Source organism: Calonectris borealis, chromosome 10 (assembly GCF_964195595.1).
Source record: "Calonectris borealis chromosome 10, bCalBor7.hap1.2, whole genome shotgun sequence".
In the NCBI taxonomy this organism is placed as follows: Eukaryota; Metazoa; Chordata; class Aves; order Procellariiformes; family Procellariidae; genus Calonectris; species Calonectris borealis.
Genome location: NC_134321.1, coordinates 18055664 through 18081707, shown reverse-complemented (window position 1 = coordinate 18081707; position 26044 = coordinate 18055664). Strand labels below are relative to the sequence as shown.

At 36.6% G+C, this 26044-nt stretch overlaps 1 protein-coding gene across 18 annotated transcripts in view; it reads left to right on the top strand.

The window, feature by feature from the left end:
* The window catches only part of PBRM1 (polybromo 1), a 76939-nt gene that overhangs the window by 20252 nt on the left and 30643 nt on the right, over positions 1 to 26044 (top strand). For 11 of the 18 annotated variants that reach the window (XM_075159193.1, XM_075159190.1, XM_075159191.1 and 8 more), the window contains exons 7-16: positions 77 to 145; positions 937 to 1035; positions 2190 to 2275; positions 4616 to 4714; positions 6163 to 6254; positions 10892 to 11108; positions 20701 to 20842; positions 21408 to 21505; positions 23789 to 24065; positions 25160 to 25265. In XM_075159193.1, coding sequence (XP_075015294.1) covers positions 77 to 145; positions 937 to 1035; positions 2190 to 2275; positions 4616 to 4714; positions 6163 to 6254; positions 10892 to 11108; positions 20701 to 20842; positions 21408 to 21505; positions 23789 to 24065; positions 25160 to 25265 — 1285 coding nt within the window. Of the gene's footprint in view, positions 1 to 76; positions 146 to 936; positions 1036 to 2189; positions 2276 to 4615; positions 4715 to 6162; positions 6266 to 10891; positions 11109 to 20700; positions 20843 to 21407; positions 21506 to 23788; positions 24066 to 25159; positions 25266 to 26044 lie in introns of those variants that run through there. The other 7 variants (XM_075159198.1, XM_075159197.1, XM_075159195.1 and 4 more) reach the window with 2 other exon arrangements.

Here is a 26044-nt window from a genome sequence, read left to right as displayed (position 1 = left end):
GCATACACATACATCTGCAATTCACAATAGCTTTGTGACTGTTTATAGTAATATATAAATTATTTTTGTTTTCCAGCAATATCCAGATTATTATGCAATAATAAAGGAGCCCATAGATCTTAAGACTATTGCCCAAAGGATACAGGTACAGTATGAGCATATTAATGTGTCCTAGTATAGTCTTGTTTAACAGTAAGCATTCTGAAATTGTTAGAAGCCAAAGTTTATGGCAGTAGGAAAGGCAATGTGTTTTTCCCCTGCTACTTAAAAATCTGAACGCTATGCTGATTTAATGTTCTGTCCTGGGTTAATGCTGCAGAAGTAGCTGTGTTGAAGATCAAGCATTGTAAACTGTAGCGTGCTGGCATTGAACCTGAATATCTTGGGTCCTTGATGTTTAACGGTTTAAAGTAGTTCCTTGGCAAGTACTGCTAATGTAAAACATTGAGGTATTGAAGCTTGATGGTGTATTATCATCACCTACTTTTGTTCCAGTGCTATAAATAGATGTTTTGTACTGATGCATTTTTCATCTTACTTCTCCAGTAATTTGAAATATTGTTCTGTAATTCTAGCATTTTCTATAATAGTGAGGGATAGCACATAGACTAATTGAGCTAGAGAATAAAGGTAAAATAACATTTTGTCAGAACCCTTCAACATTAAGGGTTCAAATCTAATGTATTAAGTATTTTTTCAGTCTTTTACTTAGCATTTGTAAGCACTACAAGGACTTAGCACTTCTGTTACTTTCTTTTTTGATTACTTTTTCCAGATACTTATCTGTCTCTTTATAAATATGTTCTTGTTTTTCTATAAATGTTCTATAAATGTTCCCTTTATTCTATATGAATTCCCTTTGCTTTTCACTATTGACTTAGTTCTCATGCTGTCTGAAGATTGCCGCTTTAACCAGTTCTGGTTTTTGTTGTATAGAATGGAACTTATAAAAGCATTCATGCAATGGCCAAGGATATAGATCTTCTGGCAAAGAATGCCAAAACCTACAATGAGCCTGGATCACAAGTATTCAAGGTCAGTTTCAGTTGTTCGTAGTTTGATTTGAGTTCAGATTTTCTTTACTACTTGCTGTGCTGATTGATCCTTAAATGAATCTTTAGCATAAGGCCCTAAAGACTCTGTTTGCATTTTAAAAAAAATAGCTATTAGTGGCTTTTCCTTTTTTATATTGCTTTTAGTGTATGTAATGTTTTTTTTTCTTGAGGTATATGATGTTTTCCAATTAAATTTTATCTCAGGATATGAGTTACTTGACTTCTTTGGAGGAATGGGGGTTCCCTGTAGTTGTGATAGAAGTTGAAGTGGCTGAAACTACAGGTCCAAGTGATAGTGGTAGTACTCAGCTGTTAATCTCTTTCCAGATTACAGGAACTGTTTACGGTTTTCATCATAAGCTTGAAAACCGGAGTCATGCCTTCTTTGCATAGGTTTTGAACATCCTCTTCCTTTTAGCCATATTTTTGTGACCAAAAATGCACCTCCTATCTTTTTCATACTTAGTTCACCAGCATTTTGTCTACAAATTATGACATTGCTGTTTCCATGTACTCTGGAAATAAGAGAATTTCAGTGGTAAATTATTCCTTCGTGTGCTTGGTTTTTAAGGGCTTTGTCGTGAGGGACCTTGTATATATATAATGTTATTATGTAAGTGGTTCTTGGACTTTGCCAATTGCACTTCTGTTTGGATTGTAGTTGCCATTCCTACTGACATTACTCACACTTGTAACCTCACTCAAAACTTGTTATCTCTGTTTTGTGAACTGTTACTCTGAGTATCAAGTCCATGGGTGTAGAATGAGAGAGAGCAAGCATTGTAAAGCTCAGTAATGGTAGTAACTTTTTGATTGCAAAGGTACAGAAACTAATTTGCCTGTTTTCGAAGTGGTATTCATGTATATTTGCAAATTGCAGATTTTTTTTTTTTTTTAAAGGATATGACAAAAATGAGCTCGAAGCTATTCAGCTATTCTGTTCAGTTTTTACAGGCCACTATGGGTGTATTTCAGGCAGATTTTGTTCTATGCTTCATTTTTGATGCAAAATTGTTTTATATCTAAATGTAAAAACCCCTTCATTTTTGTTTTAAATTTTTAGATAGATGGATATACCTGACTATAACATTCCTCACTTTCAACATTAAATAAAAAAATTCTTTTAATTGACAGGATGCAAATGCGATTAAAAAAATATTTAATATGAAAAAGGCTGAAATTGAACACAGTGAGTTGGCCAAGTCAAGTCTCCGAATCAGGTACTGCAAATAGAGTTCTTTTTATAATCTCATATAAAAATCTCTGTAGACATTCCCTTAATTTTGCTGTGGAGAATATAGTGGGAAATAATTGCTTGAAAACTTAGTTTATTGTTGTTTTGAAAGTTATGGATTACAAAATAGTTTTTTGGAAGGAAACTTTTTATTGAAATACTACTGTGGTGAAATATTTCTGTGATGTACTTGATTATGAAAAACAGCATCAGTGGATCTTTTATAACTTAAGATCTGGCCAACTTTCACCATATGTGTTTAAAGTTAATAACAGAAAAGGAATAGTAGGAATAAGGTGCTTTGTTGTGCTTTACTTTACAAAAATGCTGGATATTCTTGAACCTTGTTAGGAGCTGAAACATAAGAGCTCACAGTTAATTAGGTAGGGGTAGAAACACAGGAACAGATCATCAAGCAACAGATATTTAGAGGGAAGTCCACATTATATAAAATCCTGTTTGAAAACCAATTTCTAGCTATGAAAACAGGCGCAGGACACTGAAGATCTGGACTTATTAATTAGCAAAGCATAGATTTGATCTTCAACAGGCAGGTATAAAACACTGTTGATAACTCTATTTGTTTCATGGAATGATTTTATGGCAAAGGTTTGTATGGTAAAACTGAGAACACTAGCACTCCCTTACTTTACTAAAAGGCAGTTTACATTTTTTTGTTGTCTGAAAGATGTGTAGATGGTTTCAGTATTAAAAGTATTGCCTAGGATTATGATGTGTGAAAGAAATGCAATGATTGATTTTTACTATTTGGTGCTTTGAGACATTCAACCTATGTAGTGGTTTTTCTGGTTCGTTTGTTCAGCGTTAGCATGCTTCCCATGTTTGGGTGAATCACTGTTGGAGCATATAAAAATACAAAAGCAGAAATACTGTTAGGGAGTAATTCCTGACGCATATTTTAATAATTTTCTTTCTTAAAAGTATGTGTAGTGCCAGAAGACCTTGATTCTACAGGAACTGAGTGTACATATGTGTTTGCTTTGCAGTAACTAGAATTACATATAGGCATAGAGGTTTTATATTTAAATTGTGATTTTATTTTATTTTTCTCACTGTGTTGGCTGTTGATGAAGGTCAGGATGTCACAAGTGTGTCTCATGTTTAATTTTGAGGCTTAACTGTTTTTCTTCAAAATAAAGCTGTTTGCATAAGAAGGGATGACAGATAAATCACACTGATATTTGTTAGCTGAATTCCTCTCTTGCACTGCCAACCCATTTCCACTTCTCAGCTACCTTATTCTAGATGTTCTCTTATGTACTGTGTTCTCAATAGACCTGCAAATCCTGAAGTAAGCCGAATGTCAGAATAATTGACAGCTTCCTTCTTTGTTTCTCTAACTTGGCAAAAAGAAAAAAACCTGTAATGCTTGAAGCTACAATATATGTTAATATAACAATATAATTATATAATATTGGGCTGAATGCAAAAAAAATTGGGGTGAGAGAAAAGTATCATGAAAGCCAAACCTTTCACCTGCTGTTCTGCATTTCACTGGTTTCTTTTTTTATGAAACCATTGTTCCTTTTTTTGTTACTTTCTGCTGAATCTGGATCACAGAATCACTATTTTTTATTTAAATTCCTAACTGCTTAATTGTCTCGAAGGGAGGTCTCCCTAATCTCCTATTGCTGATTTTGGTAAAATACCCCCATAAGTTCCTTTAAAGTTAATTTACTGTATTTTTCTTCTGAATTTACATCTGTTTTTCTTTGTCATTGATGGATCAGGCTCAAATTCATTGTAATGCTACTAACCTAAGTTCTATGGACATGTTGCCGCTATGTCAAAAATCATGCTTTTCTATTGCAGAGTTCATGGTATCCTTTGTCATACTAAATTGCTCTTTGTTGGTGCATTTAACTGTCCTCCCTTAAATAAAGTGACAAAATAAAGTTGCTTGACAATATGCACTGTCAAGCAACTTGACAGTGATTTTGTTAAGTATTGATAAAACATGATTGGATTTGTATGATTAGCTTTATCTGGATGCTAAGGAACACTTTGTTGGCTGCTTTCACTGCTATTGTAGGCTGAGCTGTGTGTATAGCTATTAATCCTCAATCTAAATGTTACCTTCCTCTGACTTTATAAACAAACAAAATCAATGTTAATGCTGGGGCACTAAATATATCTTAGTATTACTTTACTTTTAGCTTTAAAACATTTTATATCTGTCTCTGAACCTTTTGGCTGATCTATCAAAGTAATTCCGTGAAAAGCTTTATCCTTGCTGCGTCTTTTCTTGGGTCTAAGGTGGGCGTCTTTTTTTCCCCTTTTCTTGGCTTGTCTCTTCTGCCTTGAGGACTCCATCAAATTTGACTGCTTCCAAGCTGACAGGTCCTTCCTCACAGGGTAAAGGCAGTGTTGGTGATGAGAGAAATTCTTCTAACAAATACTATCGGTAAGTAAATTGTGGACTTGGAGGAAAAGCTGGGTCATCATCATATGGAAATACTAAAATTTAAAATTTTGGGTTTTGTTGTTGGTTTTTTTTTTTTTTTTTAAGTTGGAAGTGCTCTTCAATATTTGAAATTCAAATATATTTCAGTCAAATATCTATTAAGTATGATTTAATAAGTTACTTTGCCGTAATTACTCTTCCATGTTTGATTTTATATTTAACATTTCAAAACACCTGTTGTGAAATACTCGGTATGCAATTATTTCCTTAGAAATGTTCTGAAGAACAATATGTTAAGCTTCATTACAAAATAAAGCAGGTGGAAAATAACATGGAAATGTGTGGTAGAAAAATTATATTTGGAACTAAAAAGAAATAATAAGTAGGACTAAATAATTAAGAGATGGATGATGGAAACCAATGAAGCCTGTAAAAAGAAAGTATTGTATTTGGGATGCGTTTATGGCAAACTTGTTGGGTAGGCTGCGTTACTGGAGGCTTTCTGGTTGGTTCTTTCAGTCATCAGTTGAGAATTTTGGTACCTAGCAGAGGTCTCGTGTCTACAGTCTGTGGGCTACTGTCTTGAAACAGTACTACTCCTGGCTAATTCCCTGCGTGTATGCTCTGAAACCATGGTTTAACACAGCAGCTGCAAGGGTCTTTAAGGGATTGAGCATTAGTACAGAGTTGGTGTCATTTTAAGCAACTCATCTGCTTTTTCCCAGTCTTCACTTTGCTCCCACAGGGCAAGGTTGAGCCCATTGCTGGAGGTGCCTAAAGAGCTGACTTAGTAAAAAAGCAGATTGTCAGGCATAGCCTACAGTGTAGGTATGAAATGCTTTGCCTCAGGTTTGGGACAAAAAGGAGGAAGAGAGGGATGCTGAAGAAGTCTTTGTGAGACCATAGCCAGCATGGACGCTGATTTACTCCACCTAGAAAGCAGAGGAAGCTGCTTCACATACAGGCACTCTGTGTGCTGAAAATGCCTAAGGTGGGGATGGGGGAATGCGAGAAGATAGCATATACAGCTTACAGCGTGCTGAATTCCTGTGTGTAGACAAATCCCTGTAAAACAGGGTCAAATAACAGATTTATTAATTGGGAGGGACTTGTTATCATCCCTCTTCTCCCCCAGTAATTCAAATACTCAAGTATTCAAAATGGGACAGAAGATAGATAGCTTGAGCTCTAGCTTTCTGATTGTGTGTCCAGTTTTTCAGTTTGATGGACCGCCTCGTAAAATAGAGGCAGACTCATGGGTTGTTAAGAGTTTCTCTTGTTAAGGGCTCCAGTCTTTGCTTGCATAGTCATGTTTGTATTCCTGGTAATGTAGGCAACAGTCACAAGCTTCACTTGTTTACTTACACGCTCTGGGTGACTGTTAGTAGTTAACATGATACCCCCCCCTTTTTTTTTTTAAATTTTGCACTTTTTTTTCTTTTTTCTAGTAACAAAAGATCAGCCCAAGGGGATCGTTTATCAGCAATAACCATGGCATTGCAATATGGATCAGAAAGTGATGAGGATGCAGCTTTGGCTGGTAGGAACTGAAATGCAATTTCTCTATTTATTTTCTTTAATTAAAATGTTTGGATATAAGTAAAACTGTAGAGCTCCTGATACATTCAAATATCTTTATTTCAAAAATATTTTGCAGTGTTTCCAAGCTCAGTGTGTAATTCTGTTAAATCCAATCCCTGTTTCCTCTAAGTATGAATTTACAAATGTACAGCTCGTAAGATAGGGTAGGCCGAACTTGCTTGCATGTTTTGAATTTATTGTGTATGTTTCCAAGTATACTTATCCAAGCTTTAGGAAACTGTTGCTTGTTTTTATCCCTTCTAATATGAAACGAGGAGACGAGGAGAAGACATTGGGTGCTCCTTGCAGTGAGAGATTTACAGTGCTGCAGTTGTTTGAGAGGAATCTCACATTCGCTCACACTGGCTTATTCTCTCTTGCTCTCCTGTGCCATTGGGTCTTCTAAGTACCTGTCAGGTTTTATTTTTTTAGGGTGAAGATAATCTATATGAAGTATAAGGATAGATAAATGTTAGAACTTAATTTAGAAACATCTGGTCTAGCCTAGCAGTCATGAAATCTTGCATGAAGGTTTATGTTAAAACAAAAGCACATAAAAAGGCATGCCTTCATATAGCATCCTTAGTTTCATAATAAGCATGCTTTTGCATTATACTATAAGCATATATGCCATCATACATGCATTATATCAGATATTTCAGTATTGGTCATAAATTGTTATAGGTTGTCTTTTAAGTTAGCCTGACTTGACAGTTACATTCTCAGTAACTTCCTTGCATTCATTTCAGAACAGGTTTCTGAAATGTTTTTGTACATATACCGTTGTTTTATTTTTTTGTTTACATTATTTCTTTATTGATGTGAAATGATGCATCTCTTCAATATATATTTTTCAGGCATTTATTTTACACCTGGTAACTGAATTGTATTCACCACTGTTTTCCAGTGGATGGATATGCTGTAGAATTTTTTGGATCATTTTAGATCTTGCTGCAAGCAAAAGCATTTTTATTCCCGCTTAGCCCAGAGTTCAGTTATTGCTTCAGAGCAGCTGCTTTCTGGGAGGTGTGAGGAGTATTTATTAGCTTGGTTCAGTGTGATTGTTAACTGCTATTTTTGCAAATTATAATTCTGAAAAAACGCATAGCTTTTTACATCTTTATGTGATTTAAATTCTTGAAGTGATTTAACCACTTTCAGGTGCCACCTTTACCATGGACTTTATTGTCGTTTTCATGGGGCCTTTCATATGCATCTGAGATTTTTGCCTTGCTGCTGTTGAAGCTCTCCTATATTTATTGCATTCACCTAAGAGGCAATGTCAATTTTTTTGGCAGACCTCTGTCACTCTTAAGATTTTCTGTCCCTCCAACATACCACTTCGACATCCCTATGCTTTCAGTCTGTGGATGAAAAGGATTTTCATTTAAAGCAAGTGGTCTTTTTATTAGTTGCTCTTGTATCTCATCTTTTTTCCTTCCTCTAACACTCGTGAAAATAAATGAGAACTAGGCTGCATGACTGAACATTAAGAGAACTTTCTCCTTCTCAATCCAGAGAACTAAATCTTTGTGAGCTTCTTTGATTGTAGCAGTTGCCTAAGCAATGAACAATATCTGTTTCCAACTTGGAGTTTATCCTTACAGTTTCAGAGGATGTCATGGTATGATGGAGCTTGTAGAAGATTTCCAACTCAAATGTACTAGGACATGACCAGCCTCTGTAGCTCCCTTGCTCCTCACTATAAATCTGTAAAGGCAGGCATAGATGGTCATTATGTATTACTTATTTATAAGTATTAAATTCTGTAAACAGAGGTATTTTATTTATTATTATTTCATTTATAAATATTTTAAGACTTGATGCTGCTTTTGGTTTTACTAGCGCCTATCTTCAGTTAGACTTTGAGCATTCATTTTTGTCTAGGTGCTTTGGGACCACAGAGGAGACAGTGTTTAAAGCAAATCACTTACTGAGTAAAGACTAATTTTCTTTCATATACATTCAAATACTCTCCTCTGTCTCTGCTCTTTTTCTGCCTCATCATTGAGTAAGAGTACATGTGTATGATATATGCATTTATGTCTGATAATAAAGCTCAGTTCCAGTTGTAAATTAGGTGGCTTCCTCCTTTTGCAATGAAGTCAATTTAACATCACTCCATTATAAAGCTGTTCCTTTGTTAGAAAACAGTCGCTGTGGTATGGAATGAACAGCAGGAGATATATTTTGTTTGGGACTGCTGAATGGCATATATTTTGTGGTTATGGTTTACTGCGTTTGGTTTTTGTTTTTTTTCCCCTGTATCTGCTAACTGTAGTTGTGGTAACAGCTGCATAAAAGGGGAATAACTGACTGTTACCCTCCACTGCCAGCGTGTGCTTGGTGGGGATATGTGACCTGGTGCTGCTGCATGTTAAAGAATCTACAGTCCTGCATTAGATTGTTTGTTCCATAGCAAAATACGGATTTTTCTGTCTTCTGATCTGAATAATACATTCTTCTTCAGTTCTTAAGATAACGGGTTTCATATTAGGAGAACACTATCATTTTCTGAATATGTAAGAATATATAATGTTTGACACATCACTTTTAAAGAACACACACATCATAATGAAAATGTTTATAGTTTATTACGATATGATGTAAACACTTTCCTTTTAGTGCCTGTTTAGTTTACTTAGATTTTTATTTTGGGGAATGCCTTGTGTTCTACTCTTAATACAAAGGAAGTACATTTCTTATTTAGGGTATTGAACTGCTTTGTTGCTGGCTGCCACATGTCAGAGAACAGGAATATACTTGACTAGTTTCTTATTTTTTCTCTTTCATAAAAACAAGTTCTTCTGCTTTTTCTATTCTGTTTCTTAATTTCTGATGGAGCACTCAGAACTGAACTGTTTGAGTACACAAACTGAACTGAACTGCTTGAGTAAACAAAACCAAAGATTGTATTTTGCTGCATAATCTATTTTGGAGACTTACTTTACCTGGTAGCATTTTCTTAGCTGTTAGCATTTATCTCCATGTTCAGGTTGATATGTTAGGTACAGGAAGGCATGGTGCTATCTCCAATCTTTTGTTTCTACCGGAGTTATTCTGTCCTGCTCCTGCTTTGAAGGCTACTGTGTAGTGGATGCTAGGCCATTCAGTGATGCTGATTGGCATACAAATATGCAATTTGGATAATTTTGAGTGTCTTCCCTGAATCAGTAAAGAAAGTCTTCATAATGTGTTTGCATATCTACTGAGGTCTGCTTGTATTTTAGCTTGCATCTGACTTGTCTGGTAGATCTCGTACGTCATACATTCACATAGATCTGCAATGTCAGACTGCAGAGGAAAAATGATAGTACTATGTTGTTATGCAGTCAGAGCGTCCCCTGGCTTTGTCATTGTTTCAATAGGTCTTTACTGAACTTGGATAGAAAGCTTGAAACATTGCCAGCCTCCACTGAGCAATAATGAAAATGCCAGCTGGAAACTTGGCGTGAATGTGAGAGAACTGTCTTTTGTGTAACTGAATTACCCAGTGTGTCATCTGACAAGCTTTCCTTCAAACTCTAACTCATAAGAGGGTGAAAAATGGTGAATAATTTAACTCTAGTATGTGCAAAACCACATAGATTTTATGTTATGCCTTTCTGCAAGGTACAAATTACATCGTTTGTGTTACTGAGAAACGTGGAACGGTTGGCCATTTATTGCTTCCCATCTTATATTTCCACTACCAGCGTTTTTTCATTCCTTTTGTGTTTCTGTTGCTTATGTAATGTTTCTCCTAATTTTATCTGCAGTAACTGTTAGTTCTTCATAGCATTTCTTTCATTCATCCTAATCCTGAAGTATAATATACGCTTCATATAGATAACTAGAAAAGTTTGCTATAAAAGTTGTAAATACTTTATTATGAAATGTTTATTCTCATTATATAATAATTCTAAAATATTTATTTCTCCTTAATTTTGCTGCATATATTAGAGGTGCACCTTCAGGCTTTTTTTCTGCTTAACTTCACAATTTTTGAATTGAGCTGTGATTTATATGGTCTAAAGGATTATAGAAGTTTTGAAGTCACCTTTTTGATATATATGCAAAAATTCATTTTTAATTTGGCCATTTTGCTTAACTGGCTAGGCACCTTTGAAAATTCCAGACATGGCTTGTCAATTTGTATTCTTCTAGTGAGCTCTTGTCAGATAGCAGAATGGCAGTAGTTCAATATACAAATGTATTTGGCACAAATACTAGTATTAATAGTTTGATGGGTAAATAAGGATGTAGCTGTTTTATGGGTAGTGTGTGGTTGAATAGTCCTGTTATGTAGTCTCATATATGAACACTTCTCAGCACTGGTAGGTGGCAAGGGTGTATTACCAGTAACAGAACTGAAGTCTCATCTGATAAGAGAGATTGCAATACCTAGATAAAGTGGTTTTTTTTGTCAGCTTGAGGCTCATAAGATATATTTGTGATGTCCTTTTCTGAGGTATGAATCTGACTGCCGGAGAGTGGCTGAACACCCTCGACTGAGGGACTGCCTTTTCTTCTGGTTTAGATCTTTGAAAAGTCAACCAAAAAACCCACTCTGAGTTGTCCTGCTGAGTTTCCCATTTTTCCTTTCTCTCTGTGCAGCTGCTGCTCGTTATGAAGAAGGAGAATCTGAAGCAGAGAGCATTACTTCCTTCATGGACACTTCTAATCCTCTTTATCAGCTTTATGACACAGTTAGAAGTTGCCGAAATAATCAGGGCCAGCTCATATCTGAACCCTTTTTCCACTTGCCCTCCAAGAAAAAGTATCCTGATTATTATCAGCAAATTAAAGCACCTATTTCATTGCAGCAGATCAGGTAAGAAAACAGAATGTGAACTACATCTGGTGGGAAACGATTCAAGGGCTTCTTTTATTTCCAGAATCCTATTTTGTGGTCAAGTTGTCAGTACCTAGTGCAGTGTGTACCATCTTTCCTCCAGATTTGGTTGCTTCTTGTTTCAAGTCAGTCTGCATCAGTCTTTTGATCATCTTTTATAGGTGGCTGCCATTGGGTTTATTTTCCATGGAGTTTCATTTGTAATGTGCCTGAAAGGTTGCCACATCAATAATTCTGAAGGCTAGGTGGGCAGCAGAGATGAAAGCTGCTGCAGAACCCCCCATTATTCTCTTTCCTTGACCCTGATGGCTTGGGTACCTCTTACTGCCATGTTTTTTTAAATTAATAGTCTTCAGCAATGTGAATTGTAGAAAGATAGTTGCAATTACACTCCTTTTGTCTAGGTCACAGTATAACTGTGGAGAATAATTATTTTCATTCATGATGTAGGTAGTCTGGACTGAAGTACCAAAGCAGTGCACCATTTATAAATCTGTAAACCATGAAAGGTTCATCAGCTGCCAGAGTGCAGTTGTTGGATTAAAAACCTGAGTAAAAAGAAGTAAGCAATATCTTTCTTCAGCGGTGCAAAGTAAGCTCGTATGATGGATATATGTCAGTGCATTAATAGACCTTAATAGCACTGACCAGCCTCGGGTGGCCCTGGCCGCCTGCTCAGTGGCCCCTGGGGCTCCAGTCCCTGCCTGAGCTACGCTGCGGGAGTGCTGATCCTCCAGCTTTAGTGAGTGAGGACTGGACCCCAACACTGTTCATGTGTTTGTAATCCACTTTAACATATAGGTCTGTAAATTTTAGTTATACCATAATACGATCTTCTAGACTTGGTATAATTGTTGAATAAGCAGTGTCTTTGTTAAATCAGAAAGTTACAGAGCTGCTTTTTTTTTTTTGTGTGGTTTTTTTGTTTTTGTTTTTTAAAACCTGCCAGAGGGTGTTTTGCATGTGCTGGGGAACAAGTATGGAGCTGCCACACTGGTTATCTATCCATCAGTGGCTTTAAAGCATTTTTTCTTGTGTCTTAGTACAGCTGTTGGCTTGGCAGAGAAAATGTCTTGTCTTGAACAAAGCACAAAATGTACTTAAGGGAAGAAAAAAAGGTGAGATTGAGAAAAATCATTGACAGTTGTCAGGGAGCTTTTTGTCTGAATGTACCAGAGTATTGGCTCAAATTATGTATAAACAGATTTAATTGGGAGAGAGTTTCCATTGAAAATATACTTGATATCAGTTACAGGACAAATAATTTGCCATAGGGAGGCAGCTGCACTTCTGCTTTCCTTACAGTGTAGGCAGGTTGCATCTGGCGATATGAGCAATACAGAAATTGCACGCAAATGTATGAAGAGCTGTAGAAAAAAATTACTTATTGCCTGAGAGCTTAGAAAATAAAAAGGGCCAGACAGTCTCTTTAGAAATAGTGTTTGTAGCTCACAAGTTAAAGTACAGTATTTTTAATAGTCCAACTTCTTTTAGCAAATTCTGAAATTCAGCTGTTCTTTACATTACCACATTCTTCACTTCTTACTCTACCTAAAAAGCCATGCATATTTGTAAAAAAAAAAAAAAAAAAAAAAAAAGAAAAAAGTCATGCATATGTGTACTTAGTTGATGTGCTTTAGGGAAAACTGAATCTAGCATGGCTTTACTGATCTTGCAAATATGTCTTTAGGTATTTAAAACTGCCACTCATTAGGGGTGGAGTTTTTTTGTGGTGTTTTTTTTGTGGTGGTGGTGGGGTTTTTGGTGTTTTGTGGTTTTTTTGGGTTTTTTTGAGATGTACCTACAAAGTGCATATCTTCTGTTCACAGATGGGGACAGAAAAGTTAATTATCTTAGTGAAAAGGTGAAGGTGTTGGAGTAAAGCCTGGCATTCCTGTCTCACCCGTTTTGCTTTGGCATCTGGCTACCTAGGCTATCCTGCCAGAGTGAACTGTGAAATGCGTGGACATTGCAAATTTTACAGCTACTCATATATTTCAGGAGTTTGTGTGTGTTAAATGCAGGAAAATCCTCACAAAATAATATATGATGTCTAGAGGGAGAGTATGGGTATGTTTTGTTTTAATGAGATGTACATTATACCTATCCCAGCCTCTCCATCACTGTATGAGCATTATGAACCTCAGTCATTTGAGCTGAGTGCTGATCCCAAGCTGTTCCTGGATGTGGGAGGTGATTCTACTGATGGCTTTAGTTTTCTGCTGGTTTCCTCCTGACTTGCTCTTTAGAGAATCACAGGATAGCTGAGGTTGGAAGGGAGACCATCCACTCCGACCCCTGGCTCAAGCATGGTCACCCAGAGCCAGTTGCCCAGGACTATATCCAATCGGGTTTTGAATATCTCCACAGATGGAGACTCCACAACCTCCCTGGGCAACCAGAAAAAAAAAAAAAAAGTTTTGTTTTTTTTCTTTCTTGTGTTCAGATGAAATTTTATGTGTTTCAATTTGTTCCCGTTACCTCTTGCCCTGTCAGTAGGCACAGCTGAGATGAGTCTGGCTCCCTCTTCATTCCCTCCCACCGGGTGTTCATACACACACTGATGAGACCCCCCTGCCTCAAACAGGACAAAACTCAGAGCTGTAGAACAAGAATATCCTATTTAAAATGAAAGGCATGACTCTGTGAAGGCTGTGACTTTCAGGTGTGGTAAAAGTGTATGGTGTGGAGGTTATTTTGCAAACTTAACACTGCTGGTGAAAAGTCATTCTGTAATTATAAATGAGCGGAGGAATAGTTGGGAAATAAGGCAGCAGAATGTGTTCCGTTGCCCACTATGTAAGTGCTAGACCCTGGCATGCTTACAAGGACTGTGTTCCTCATTAAATTTTACAGCATTAGTAAGTGTGATCCCTAAGGCAAATGGGTCAGGCTTTTCTACACCAGAGGAGGGAAGCGCTCCAGGGAATTCCCTGGCAGCAGTTCTCTCCTAATACACGTGAGGCCAATGTGGGTGCACAGGCAATGAAATCAGTATCTTCTTTGGCACGCCCCCGTGTTTTGTGCTCCAGGTTGTAGCTGAGGTTTAAAAAAGTGTGTGGATCTAACGTAAAACACGGTTGGTTTTGTGTGGTGTCTACTATTTGAGGATTTGAAATGCATTTTTTCTTATGAACGTACATCCTGTTGAGCAATTGTCTGCGACACAGGAATCTAAATGTTACATTTCACTGCACTGGGATGTGTTGAGGTTCTCTGTGAAATTTGTGTTGGCTCTTGTTGCCTTTGGATTAATTATTAATTATTTGAGTTGAACTTATAGTAAGGCTGCACCTCGAATCCTGTGTTCAGTTTTGGGCCCCTCACTATAAGAATTGAGGTCCTGGAGCGTGTCCAGAGAAGGGCAACAAAGCTGGTGAAGGGCCTGGAGCACAAGTCTTCTGAGGAGCAGCTGAGGGAGCTGGGACTGTTACAACCTGAAAGGAGGTTGTAGTGAGGTGGGGGTTGGTCTCTTCTCCCAAGTAACCAGTGATAGGACGAGAGGAAATGGCCTCAAGTTGCGCCAAGGGAGGTTTAGATTGGACATTAGGAAAAATTTCTTTACTGAAGGAGTGGTCAGGCCTTGGAACAGGCTGCCCAGGGACGTGGTTGAGTCCCCATCCCTGGAGGTATTTAAAAGACGTGGAGATGAGGCCCTTAGGGCCATGGTTTAGTGGGCATGGTGTGTTGGGTTGATGGTTGGACTCGATGATCTTAGAGGTCTTTTCCAACCTTAATGATTCTATGATTCTATGATAAATATGATCTGGTTAAGCATATTTTGCCTTATAATTTAGCCACTTCTAGTAATATGGCAAATAAAGGAGTGGAACTTACCTTGAAATAATGGAGATTAATCCAGAAATAATGGATTAAAGCCTGAATAGTTTCTAGAGAACCCTTTCTTTTTTTTTTTTTAAGTAACAGCTTAAGCCCAATACAAATTAAGTTCTTAATTAAAAAAAAATTACATTAATATTTTATTATTACATTAACTTTGGAAAAATAATACGACACTGTGTTACAGTTTGCTTAATTTATGAATGAGCCAATTGGGAAAATATTCTCTGCAGAGAAAATTATGATTCTGTAATATTTAAATACCTTGTAGATTTTTACTTTATCTGAGATTTAGCAGTTCTTTCATTCCTTTTTTCACTTAATATAATTTAATATTTGTTGAATGTTGTACAGTTTTATCTTCTGTAGATATAACCAATTTTCCTACCTTAGCAAGTACTTTCAGTGCATATTGTATGTATGGCCTTGATAAAATCACAGGTTCAAGTAAACAAGGTTCTGGATGTACTTCATAAAAAGATTATTTCATTCCTCAATAGGGCATTTGTCACAAGCCTTTATTGCATGCATTCTTTGCTACAGTGTTTTTTCCCCAAAGAGGCTGGACTAACCTCTGGACTTGACAATTTCAGAACAGGAGCAAAGAAGTTACATGATAACTGTTTTTAGCCATGTGTTTGAATTATTTTTTTTTTTTGCTTGGAATTTTTTAGGCGTAGTGTGTGACTAATAAGATGGATCTTTTGATTATATGGAGAGAGTATCTCGCTGTTCTTCAGTTCTTTCAGATACTGCACCTGGAAGGGCTGATGAGTTTCCAGTAGACCTTTTAGGGAGTTGAGTGCCAGCTTACTGTATGGTTTTTTTAATTACTATTCTGATTTTGACCAAATTAAATGTCATGCCAGTGTTGTTTTGGGCTTAGTGACCTTACGAAACTGTAACCTACCTTTTAAACTATTTTTTTTCCTCATTTTGCAAAGGTCATTATGTTTAAAAGGATATTCTTCCAAGTTTTACTCATGCTTTCAGGTACAATTGTATCACCATCAGTCATTTCATAGAAATTTCTCCGGGTTTCTGGTGTATAAAGTTTATTTTGTAGCATGTTGGCAGTGATTTGCTGTTGAATAGAGCATGGATTCGGTTAGTTTTAGCCTTGCTTTGCAAAATAAATTGATGTTTATAAAATTCTTTCCTTCCAAGTTTGGTGAGATGGGGTTTTTTAAAATTTATTGTGAAACTGCATTTCATACTGTAAATCCAGAAAAGGCACAGTACTTGAGTTCTGCTGAGTTTGAGAATAATTAAATCTGTTCAAAGTACTTCTGTCAATAACCTTCTTAATTAATCATCCCATTGTTTGCTGACAGCAGGTGCATTGAAGAGGTAGGAGGTTATTTGCAGACTGGACCAGGATTACTTTTGTGCCTGTCCATTTTTCATTCTTCATATGCGTGGTTGGAAGTTGTCTATCTTTCCAAACCATATGGGCTAAGTCTTGATTTTTACTTTTGTTGTTAGGCCTTTCATGAATTCAACGGTGAATGTAAGTTGTTTGCTTAAAATCAAATGGGCTGCACCTTGCTTATTTGGTTGTGGATGAACAGATGCTGGTAGAAGCAAGATTTTATTTCCTGGTAAGATAGTTTGGATGATAGCTCATCCTTTCTTTTTAAGACAATGTTTCCTTTTGCATTTTGGCTCTACGTTAAGATTTGAAGGAGTAAGATATAATTAAGCTGCTTTTCTTCACTTGTGAGCTACTGGGGTCCTCCTCACCTTCTCCATCAGCTTAAAGATTTTGTTTCTACAGGATCATGAGAGAGTAGAGAATCAGTGCACATATAATGGTATATTTAAGACTAATAGCAACTTCATATGCTTTTTCTGCTTTTTGGTGCTTCAGGGTTAGACTGCTGCATTGTAATGTGCGTAGGTCACTGCCTAAATACACACAAATGAAGCTAGTCTGGGGTACCAAGGGTATGCAGAGTAAGTGGTATATTTTTAGATGAAGCATGTGATAGTGGTGTTCTGGGGTCTGCATGTTTCTGGGAGTATAGGTAAAGCAAATCCCAGATTTGTTAGTGTCAAGTGGCTTGGGATCTGCTGATACAAAGAGTCACCAGTTTCTTTTACCATATCATGAAATCATACAGGAACAATTTAGAATTCTCTTTTTGTAAAAAGAAAATTGTTGCAGGCAGGATATATTCCCTAGGAAACACTATTGCCTTGCTCGTTCTGCCTGCAGCTTGCTTTGAATTTGTTCTGCTTCAGAGGATATGACAAATTCCCCCTTTTCTCAGTTTGATAAAACTGGCACCTAAACATAGAATATTTGATTGTGCAGGATCAAGATATGTTACTAAGTAAATTTGATTTATAGTATCATGCTGACAGTGTTACTTCATAGATTCTGAACTTATGTGTAATAAGAATACAGAGTTGTCTATTGGCTTTAATATCTCAGAAGGATGGTCATTGATGTTGAGTTTTTTAGTCAGTGTAATCGTAGACCGTCAGTGATTCTTTCAGGGCATTGCTTCTTTTTTCTTTTTTTTTTTTCCCCTCCTTTCTTTCTTTTTTTTTTTCCTCCCCCCTCCCCCCTATGCTGACATTAATGCAGTTTTAAGCTGGGTGTAGAACAACTCCAAATAAAGAGGACTAGTACAAAGTGATAGTAGGGAGAAGCAATTTGAATTGAAGAAGTGGTACTTCAATTTAGGTGTAGTCCTTTGGGTTACTCTTTCAGAAAGCTGAACCCAGACCTCATGCAGCAGCGATCAAAATACGAACTTGCAATTCTGTAATTCTAATTGATTAAATTAATTGGAAGACTAGAAACTCTGACAATTTTTATTCTTCCTGCTGTCCAGTCTCTCAAAGCTTGTTTTAGGTCTCTGGAAGAAAGCAAACATGCCAGAGTTGCACGAGAATATTTATAAACTCTGTGCTACTAACACTTAAGCAAATTTGAGCCAAGAGTTGAAAAGCGGGTGTTTGCATGCACACTTGCTTACTTGCAAGAGAGTGAACTGCAGAGTAGATCTTGAGAAGACTTTATCTCAGGTTGGTGGTTATGATTTCTGAAGCATGATTCCTTGTCCTCTAGCATTTGTCTTTATCAGTAAAAAGCATTAAGACATTTTAGACATTTGTCTTAAGTATTTAATATTCAAATCTAAGGCAGTTGTGGTAGTCTTCACTTTATTAGATCCTTAGTTAGAGCCTAATTCTGCAAATTTGTCAGTATGAGTTGTCACTTGGAAACAAATTATGCTGATGCCATCTACATCAAAGGGGAGAAAAAAGTCTGTTGGTCAACATTTCTCTCCAGTGCTGCTCCTTAATTGATTTCTACACAGGACTTGCTTTTTGAATTTTTTTATGTTGTTAATCTCTAAAGTAGTTTAGCTGACTTGGGTACGTTTTTCTAAGATGCAGAATTGCCTTTAGACATTATTTTTGTTTTCCATTCATCCTTTGAAAGTTTGAATATATTTTATAAACATTTGTAATAACATCAGTAAACAAGGAAATTACTGCTTGTTTACACACTTAATTACCCTATGTGCCTTGACAAATTAGAATGTTCTTAAATAATTCTGTTTTGAAAAAATTAAAACTCACTTCTGGTGTTTTTGATAAATATGAGCTTATTAGTTGTATTTTTTGATGAAAGTTTTTTAAGCCTTTCTATTCTATGTTTTCTTGAGTATTCTCTTAATGATGTGTTAGCTTTTGTAACACAAGTGTTTGTGTGCTGAAGTCCTGTGATTGCTTGTCAATACTTTTGTTGGACTACAAGAATTAATTACATATATTTTACTCTATAGATTTTGCTTTCTATGCCAGAGAGTGTTCAGATTAGCAGGAGAAGGTGTAAGGTGACCTGTAGTGTTTGTTACCAGACAGTGGCAACAGCATGAAGTAGAGTCAGTGTTTACATCCTCAGTATTTATAAGCGTATGCATCATATGCTAGTGGTTTAGGGCAAAATAATCCTGAATTTAATAGGCTTTTTATTTTGTTTTTGACCTTTTTGATACCAGTCACATATTTCTTAACATATGCAAATAATTGTGGCTGGAGTTTTACATGGTAGAAATGGAAGCTGACTTTGCCTATTCTTTGTGGCAATTTAATTGGTACCCAAACTCTTGCTTTTGGGGGAGGGGGTGTGTGTTTGGTTTTTTTATTATTATTATTTGTATTTTTTACTAATTAAAATTATATTGGTAACTCTTCTTTGTTTGGAATGGCAGAGTGAGTGAAGCTGACAGGAAAACTTTTTGATTATCGGTTGCTTCAGTTGGAAATACTAAAAAGAATCTAAAAAATAATCCATAAAGGTTTGCAAGATACTGATGTCTTAAAGTCTTAAAAAAGGTACATGAACCTAAAATGGTTCGTTTTAAATGAGAATGGCAACAAGTAATTTTCTCCGCATCTTACATTTAGGATATTTGTCTAAAATTGTTTTTTCCTTTTCTCATAGTCATTGAGGACATACCAGTTCTTCAGAACTGAAAGAAATTAAGAAGAAATACACTACATTTCAGTAAGGCGCATGCAGCTGCCATCCTGGCAACATGCAGTTAGTTGGCTGTTTCCTGCAAAATGTATCTCCATCACGACAGCTTTATAGACACATGTGCACTTCTCAGTAGTTTTTATAGCAGTTGCAGCTCTGTGCCGCGTTTAATTCAACCATGACTTCCTCATCCTTGGCTGACCAGTGAAGAGTCCTGTTTAACACAAGTTGAACGTTGTTACTCTTTGTTTGCTGGTTCAGCTGCAAGGTCTCATTGGTGGGTAAGGTTTGGGACCAAAAGATATTATATTATATTTATTTTGTGGTAGTGCTTATGCTCCATAAGGCAGGTTCACATTCAGCTAGGTGCTGTAGAAACCAGACTAGGCTTAAAGGTGGTGAGCAAGTTGAACGTGATGCGTAACCGGTGGATGTGACAGGCGAGCGGGTCAGGAAGGAGGTGTGAAGGAGGATGACTGTGTTTTGCAGTTGTGATAAGGGTTTCGTTTTTTTGTTGTTGCAGATTACTATTTTCTGTTGTGTTTAGTGAGGTGTTGGAAGCTTTAAAAAAGTTGGCTAAAACTTTCACCGCTTGTGCAAGGAAATATGAGAAAACACATTAAGTTATTGGCAAACTAAGTGCACTGATTCATCTGTTTAGCATATGAAAAATGACTTTTTCTTGTCATTAGTCCTATTCTATTTTCACGTGAAGTGCACTTCTACGGGTAGCACCAATCAACAACCAGGTGGTTTTAAGAGAAGGCAAAAATTGGAGGGGATTAGTATGAGAGGTGTTGGGCACTTCTGTTTCTCTCTAGGATGAGTAGAATTGATGTTGTGTAGGGAAGGCAGTGTTTGTGGCTGCGTGGAGCTAACCCGTCACAGGGTTACTGGCGTACTGGTTTCAGGTGTACTGGAGTAGTCTCAGCAGGTTGTGCTTCTGCCTCATCTGTGCCACATCTCATCCAAATATGAAAACAGGACTTCAGTCTGCACAACTTTCAAGGGGGCAGCTTTCAGAATTATTAAAATAATTCTTTAAGAGGAGATATGTTTGCCTAATATAGTTACATTTGGAAGATGCTACTGCAGCGTCAGAAAAAGGAAACACGTTCCTGTAATTAGAGCTCTCTGGATGTTGATTTATTGTAAAAATGAAGATGTTAAAGAACTGTTCTGCAATGTGTAACTTGAGAAATACCAGTCAGGTGTTCCACTCTTTTGCAGAACCAAACTGAAGAACCACGAATATGAAACCTTAGATCAGTTGGAGGCTGATCTGAACTTGATGTTTGAAAATGCCAAGCGCTACAACGTTCCCAATTCTGCCATCTATAAGAGAGTACTGAAAATGCAGCAGGTTATGCAGGTATGTGGATTAGAACAATCAAAAGGATATAACTTCACACATTAATTTATTTCCCTAATGAATATTTTTCCAAAATAATTTTTAAGACCTGTATTTGCTTAGGGAGAGGTATGGGAATGAAGACCATCATAGGGTGATTTTTCTGCAGCACACCTGCTGCCTCCTGTGATTTCTTTTGGTCTCTTTTATTCCTTACTATGACTCTTAACCCAATTAAGTTGTGAGAAAATTTATGATGTGGGTTTTTTTAGGGTTTGTAGGTAATTGGAGGATGCTAAAACACTTCAGATTTCATGAAGTGTTCCAGTTAAGTGCTGCAGTCTGAAGTGGCATTGTTTTCAAATTGATTCCTCAAAAACTTTTCTGACCGTTAAAAAGAATTATACTGCTATTTTATGTCGGCCAAGTTGTATTAAATAAATCACTGGAAATATTTTGATGGTGGTTTAGTCTCAAAACCCGTAGTTGCATCTTTCTTTGTGCGTCTGATCTGTTCTGATGTTTAATATTGTTCTGGAAATGTCCAGCAGTGAGTTTGGCTTCAGGGATTTCTTCTTCTTTTCAGGCAAAGAAGAAGGAGCTTGCCAGGAGAGACGACATTGAGGATGGGGACAGTATGATTTCTTCTGCTACATCTGATACTGGAAGCTCAAAAAGGAAAAGGTATGCACTTCTGTAGCTCCTGCAGACTATGACATTGCTACATCTTTTATTTGTTAAAGAGAATATTAAGCTATGGTTTTCAGCATTGGTGTAAGGATTTGTAGTTCTGAAACTTAACCTCATTAAGTGTTGGTTCTAATTAATTCAAAACTATTTGCTGACTTTATTTTCCTTTTTTGCCTATTAGTTGGCAATTGTTAACATCGGTTCAGTAAGTGGCATGGACACTGTAGTTGCACTGAATTAGGTAATTTTGTCAGTGGATTTCAGGATTTTTATTTGTGGTTTTTTTTTTTTTAGCCTGGTGTGTGGACTGTCTTCACAGGTTTTTAGCAATTATTGCTTCTTTTCTATACTTCTCCGATACATGACTATTTATGTAGTTCGGGTAGCAATTTCAGAATATAATTAAAGTTAACACTGTAGTTGAATAAATTTTTTGAAAGTTTATAGTATTATTCTATAAATATTTTTATTTGGTGAAGTCTCCTGGCATAAATATTTTCATTTTCTATGACCTGAACTCTGCTTGAGGAGTTTTCATCGTTAATATTAGAGGACTGCCACTCTCTCCCTTCTGAATTTGCACTCTTCGGTTACTTACCCGTCAGCGGCTGGGCCGAAGAGGGTATTTGACAAATAGATAAACTGAGTATAATAGCTTGATTATTCTGGATACTGTAATGTAAACAAAATTCACAGTGATTTAAAATATACTCTTTCAGTGAGCAATAATGATGGTTTATGGGAAGTGTTCTTTAACAGTGATAGCTGTTGTGTAATTAATATTAGTGATGTATTTCACTGCAAGTGATAGTTTCTCTAGTCTGCCTCATGGTATCATTTGAAGTAAGTTTCAACTTCTGATAATATTATTGCAATAGTAGCAACTGCCAGTGTAAAACTGTAATTCAGCATCTTTCTTTGGTGTTGCTTATGACCTTCAGCTGCTTGTATTTTTAGTTCTTTGTTTTGTTAAAGTGACAGCAGTTGTGGGGGGAGGAAGGGAATGAAATAGTGCATCCACAAGGATTCATTTAAGAGCAGTCAAGTAAGTGCAACAATGTACACTCATAAAAAGATCTTCAGAGAGAAAATGTTAACATGGATTTAGGAGGTGGTACAGTCTAGGGATGCTAGGCAGAAGAGAAGAAGCGGAATGGTAAGACAGACCACAGTATCAAATGAAGATCGGGAAGGAACAAATTGCAAAAATTGCTAGTTTTGCGATCTTCAGATTCAGAGAGAACTACTAACCTGATCAAGCAAGTCAAACTGTCATCAGTGTTCTTTTAACCCTATGTTGCTTTTGATCACCTTGTGCAAGAGAATACTGAAATGCTTAGAAGAAAAAATCTGTCAGGATTTGTCATCTAAGAACAGTAAAAGAGAAAAAGTTGTGTTCATAGGTAAGGGAAATCAAAATGATTTTATTTTCTTCATGCCTGAAGAGAACCTGAAAATGCTTTTGGTGTTGTCAGTTCAATACTTGTTACCAGTTTCACTTGTTGAATGATAGGAAGTAAAAGAAGATTGTAAATGCTGCTAATAGCAGAAGTGAAGCACTGAGAGGAATTCCAAAATGTTACTGAAAAAGGAAGCTAATAACTCAGGCAAAATTCATCCCATTGGGAAAATAATAGTGACACAGAAGAAAGTTGTTTGAATGTCCCCTTTTAAGTATCAAATGCGTAACCTGAATCTTGAGTATTGACAAGCCTTTTATTATTCCTGCTTTGGTTTTACTTCACCTACTTTCATTGAACTAAATCTTAAAACCTGGAACATGTTAAAATGTGGAATTTGGAAGCATGTCTGTGTTCTGGCATTGCTCATCTGCTAGTGTGAACCGCTAACTAACAGTTTCCATCAGTGAAGGTAATGCAGAAAAAAGTTTTTAACCTATGGAAGATACATGTCCTGACTGATCTGTTTTCTCTGCGGCTGGAAAGTGCTTAGAGCTCCTTTTGACCTTTGCACTTTTGAAAACTAGTTGTTTGTTTTATTCTGTAGAACACTTAAGTTGAATGAGAGAAAAATCGTATCTTAAGGTTGATTTCCTGTTTATTTAGCAGACTGCTGGTTATGATGCTGTCATTATTTGCAAATGGACCTATGTTTCTAGTACACTGTCTTAATGTTGAACAACTTCTCTGTGTGTTTAGGTGGTTATGGTTGTTTTCTCATGGTGGAGGATAATGTCATTTTGATATTAGAGTTGGAAGTGGGGAAAAGAGCCCCTGACATTTAATCTTTTCCTTTTTGTTCTTCTTAACCTAACAGTAAAAAGAATATACGAAAGCAACGAATGAAGATCTTATACAATGCAGTTCTGGAAGCTCGAGAACCAGGCACAGGCAGACGGCTCTGTGATCTGTTTATGGTTAAGCCATCCAAAAAGGACTATCCGGACTATTATAAAATTATCTTGGAGCCAATGGACTTGAAAATGATAGAACACAACATCCGCAATGATAAGTACGCAGGGGAAGAAGCCATGATTGAAGACATGAAGCTCATGTTCCGAAATGCAAGGCATTATAATGAGGAAGGCTCCCAGGTAGTGTTTTGATTCTGCAGTCACACTTACCTCTCTGCTTCTTTGCAGACATATAAGTTACGTTAAGATGGTTTAGCTTTGACTATTACTCACATTATTTATGATAATTGTTTATTGAACTAAAATAGAAATGTGACTTTTCTTTCTGCTGGTGTTCTAAATTCTGTCTTTGTCTATAGTTGTATAAATATGAAATGCAACACGCTCCTTTGCAAAGGTTAGACTTATTTCCTGTTATCTAAACTTGTTCCTCCACTACAAAGAATGTCAGCTGACTGTTTCCAAGTATGTTTTGAAAAAAGAAGCTGGTTACTAAATTCTCATTATTCGTCCACAGTTAATCATGTGAAGGTATTTGCACAGTGAACGATCATCAGCGTGTGATTTGGAGCTCAGAGCCTCTGAGAAGGGATGTGTTAGCTGGAAAGAAACCAGCTTTGTTTTCGTGGAAGTGGAGAGTGTGGGATATCAGACTAGAAGACCTGACTTGTTTAGTCTAGCAAAAGGAGTCTGAAAGGAATATGCTTTTCACTTACAAATATGTTGTAGGGTGTTTCTATATGGTGATGTTTCTCAGCCAGCAAGCATGATGTTGTGGAACAGAGTGGTGGTAAGAAACCTCCAGCTATTTCTAATGAGGAACTTGCTCAGCTACTGTACAAGACTTTATGATGAGGTTGGGTTCGCCAGGGTTGGATTTGAAGACCCAGGAGGACTGTTCTAGTCCTGTGTACCTTGATGGAATCACAATAGTTCAAGAGATCTTCCATTGCTCAGCAGAATGGTTTGATGAGGAAGTTGATAAGACACCTGCACCTTGCTGTTTTGTAGACTTTGAAATAGAAATGCAGCTTAATTGGATAATTTATTCAAGATTTATGTCTCCCTGATTTAGATGGTGTTCATCAGTTTTGCTTACCTGTCTACTAAAGGTGTACATTTGAGAAATAAGCTCTTCTTTTTAATCAAGTACTTGGTTTTGCATTCAGCTTTTTCAAACTAACATTTAAATGTTTCTTGGGGGCTAGTTCTAAACTAGTCTAAACAGTAAACCTTGTTTTGTTTTGTTTTTTGATTACTTTACTGATTAATAGGTATACAACGATGCCCATATGCTGGAAAAGATCCTTAAAGAAAAAAGGAAAGAACTGGGACCCCTAGCTGAAGATGATGATGTTGCATCCCCTAAACTAAAGCTCAGTAAGGCAACCTCGTACATTGCTATATCTCATTTCAACACTTCTGAAAACCCAACAATACAGATTAACAGATCTTCCTTTTAGAATAAAAGACTTGACTTGCAAATTTACACTGACATGCGAAGTAGAATTGTATTTTCAAAATCATGACAGCAATGGTGTGTTTATATGTGCATATAATAGAATTTAGTTGTTGCATATAGCGTTTTCTAAGAAAAGTAACTTAGAATGAAGAAGAAAAACTTAGGAATGGTTGGAATGACTGGTGTTTAGTCATGTGGTGTTATTCAAATGTTAGATGCTGCATTATGTGCTCAGTAACACTTCATTAGGACACTTAATGTGTGCTACTGGGATTGTTTACAAGTAAGGTGCTTCTCAAACTGAGTAGAGCTCTTAATTTCCCTGGTCAAATGTCTGGGATTTCCACAGGATGATAAAAGAAACATGAACTTTATTTGGAAAATGATTGAAAGCCATGAAAAACACAGAAGCAAAATTTCCAACAATGTCTGTTCCTAGACCTGTTGCCCATAAAAACTAGATTTGCTACTACTCAAATCTTATGTCCCCTTAATCTGTGTTCAGAACTTAGCAAACTGGGAAGGTTAAAATTGCACAGAAAGGCTTAAAGAAAATAACTGCACACAACCTTCTTGCAATAGAAGTGTGCAGCTCTTAGGGAAAGTATAGGTAGTAGAAAATTCACAGAGACTATGCAGTACAGTAACAGAGATCCTGAATTAATCAAAAAGCTAATCTGATTGACAATCCCATGGG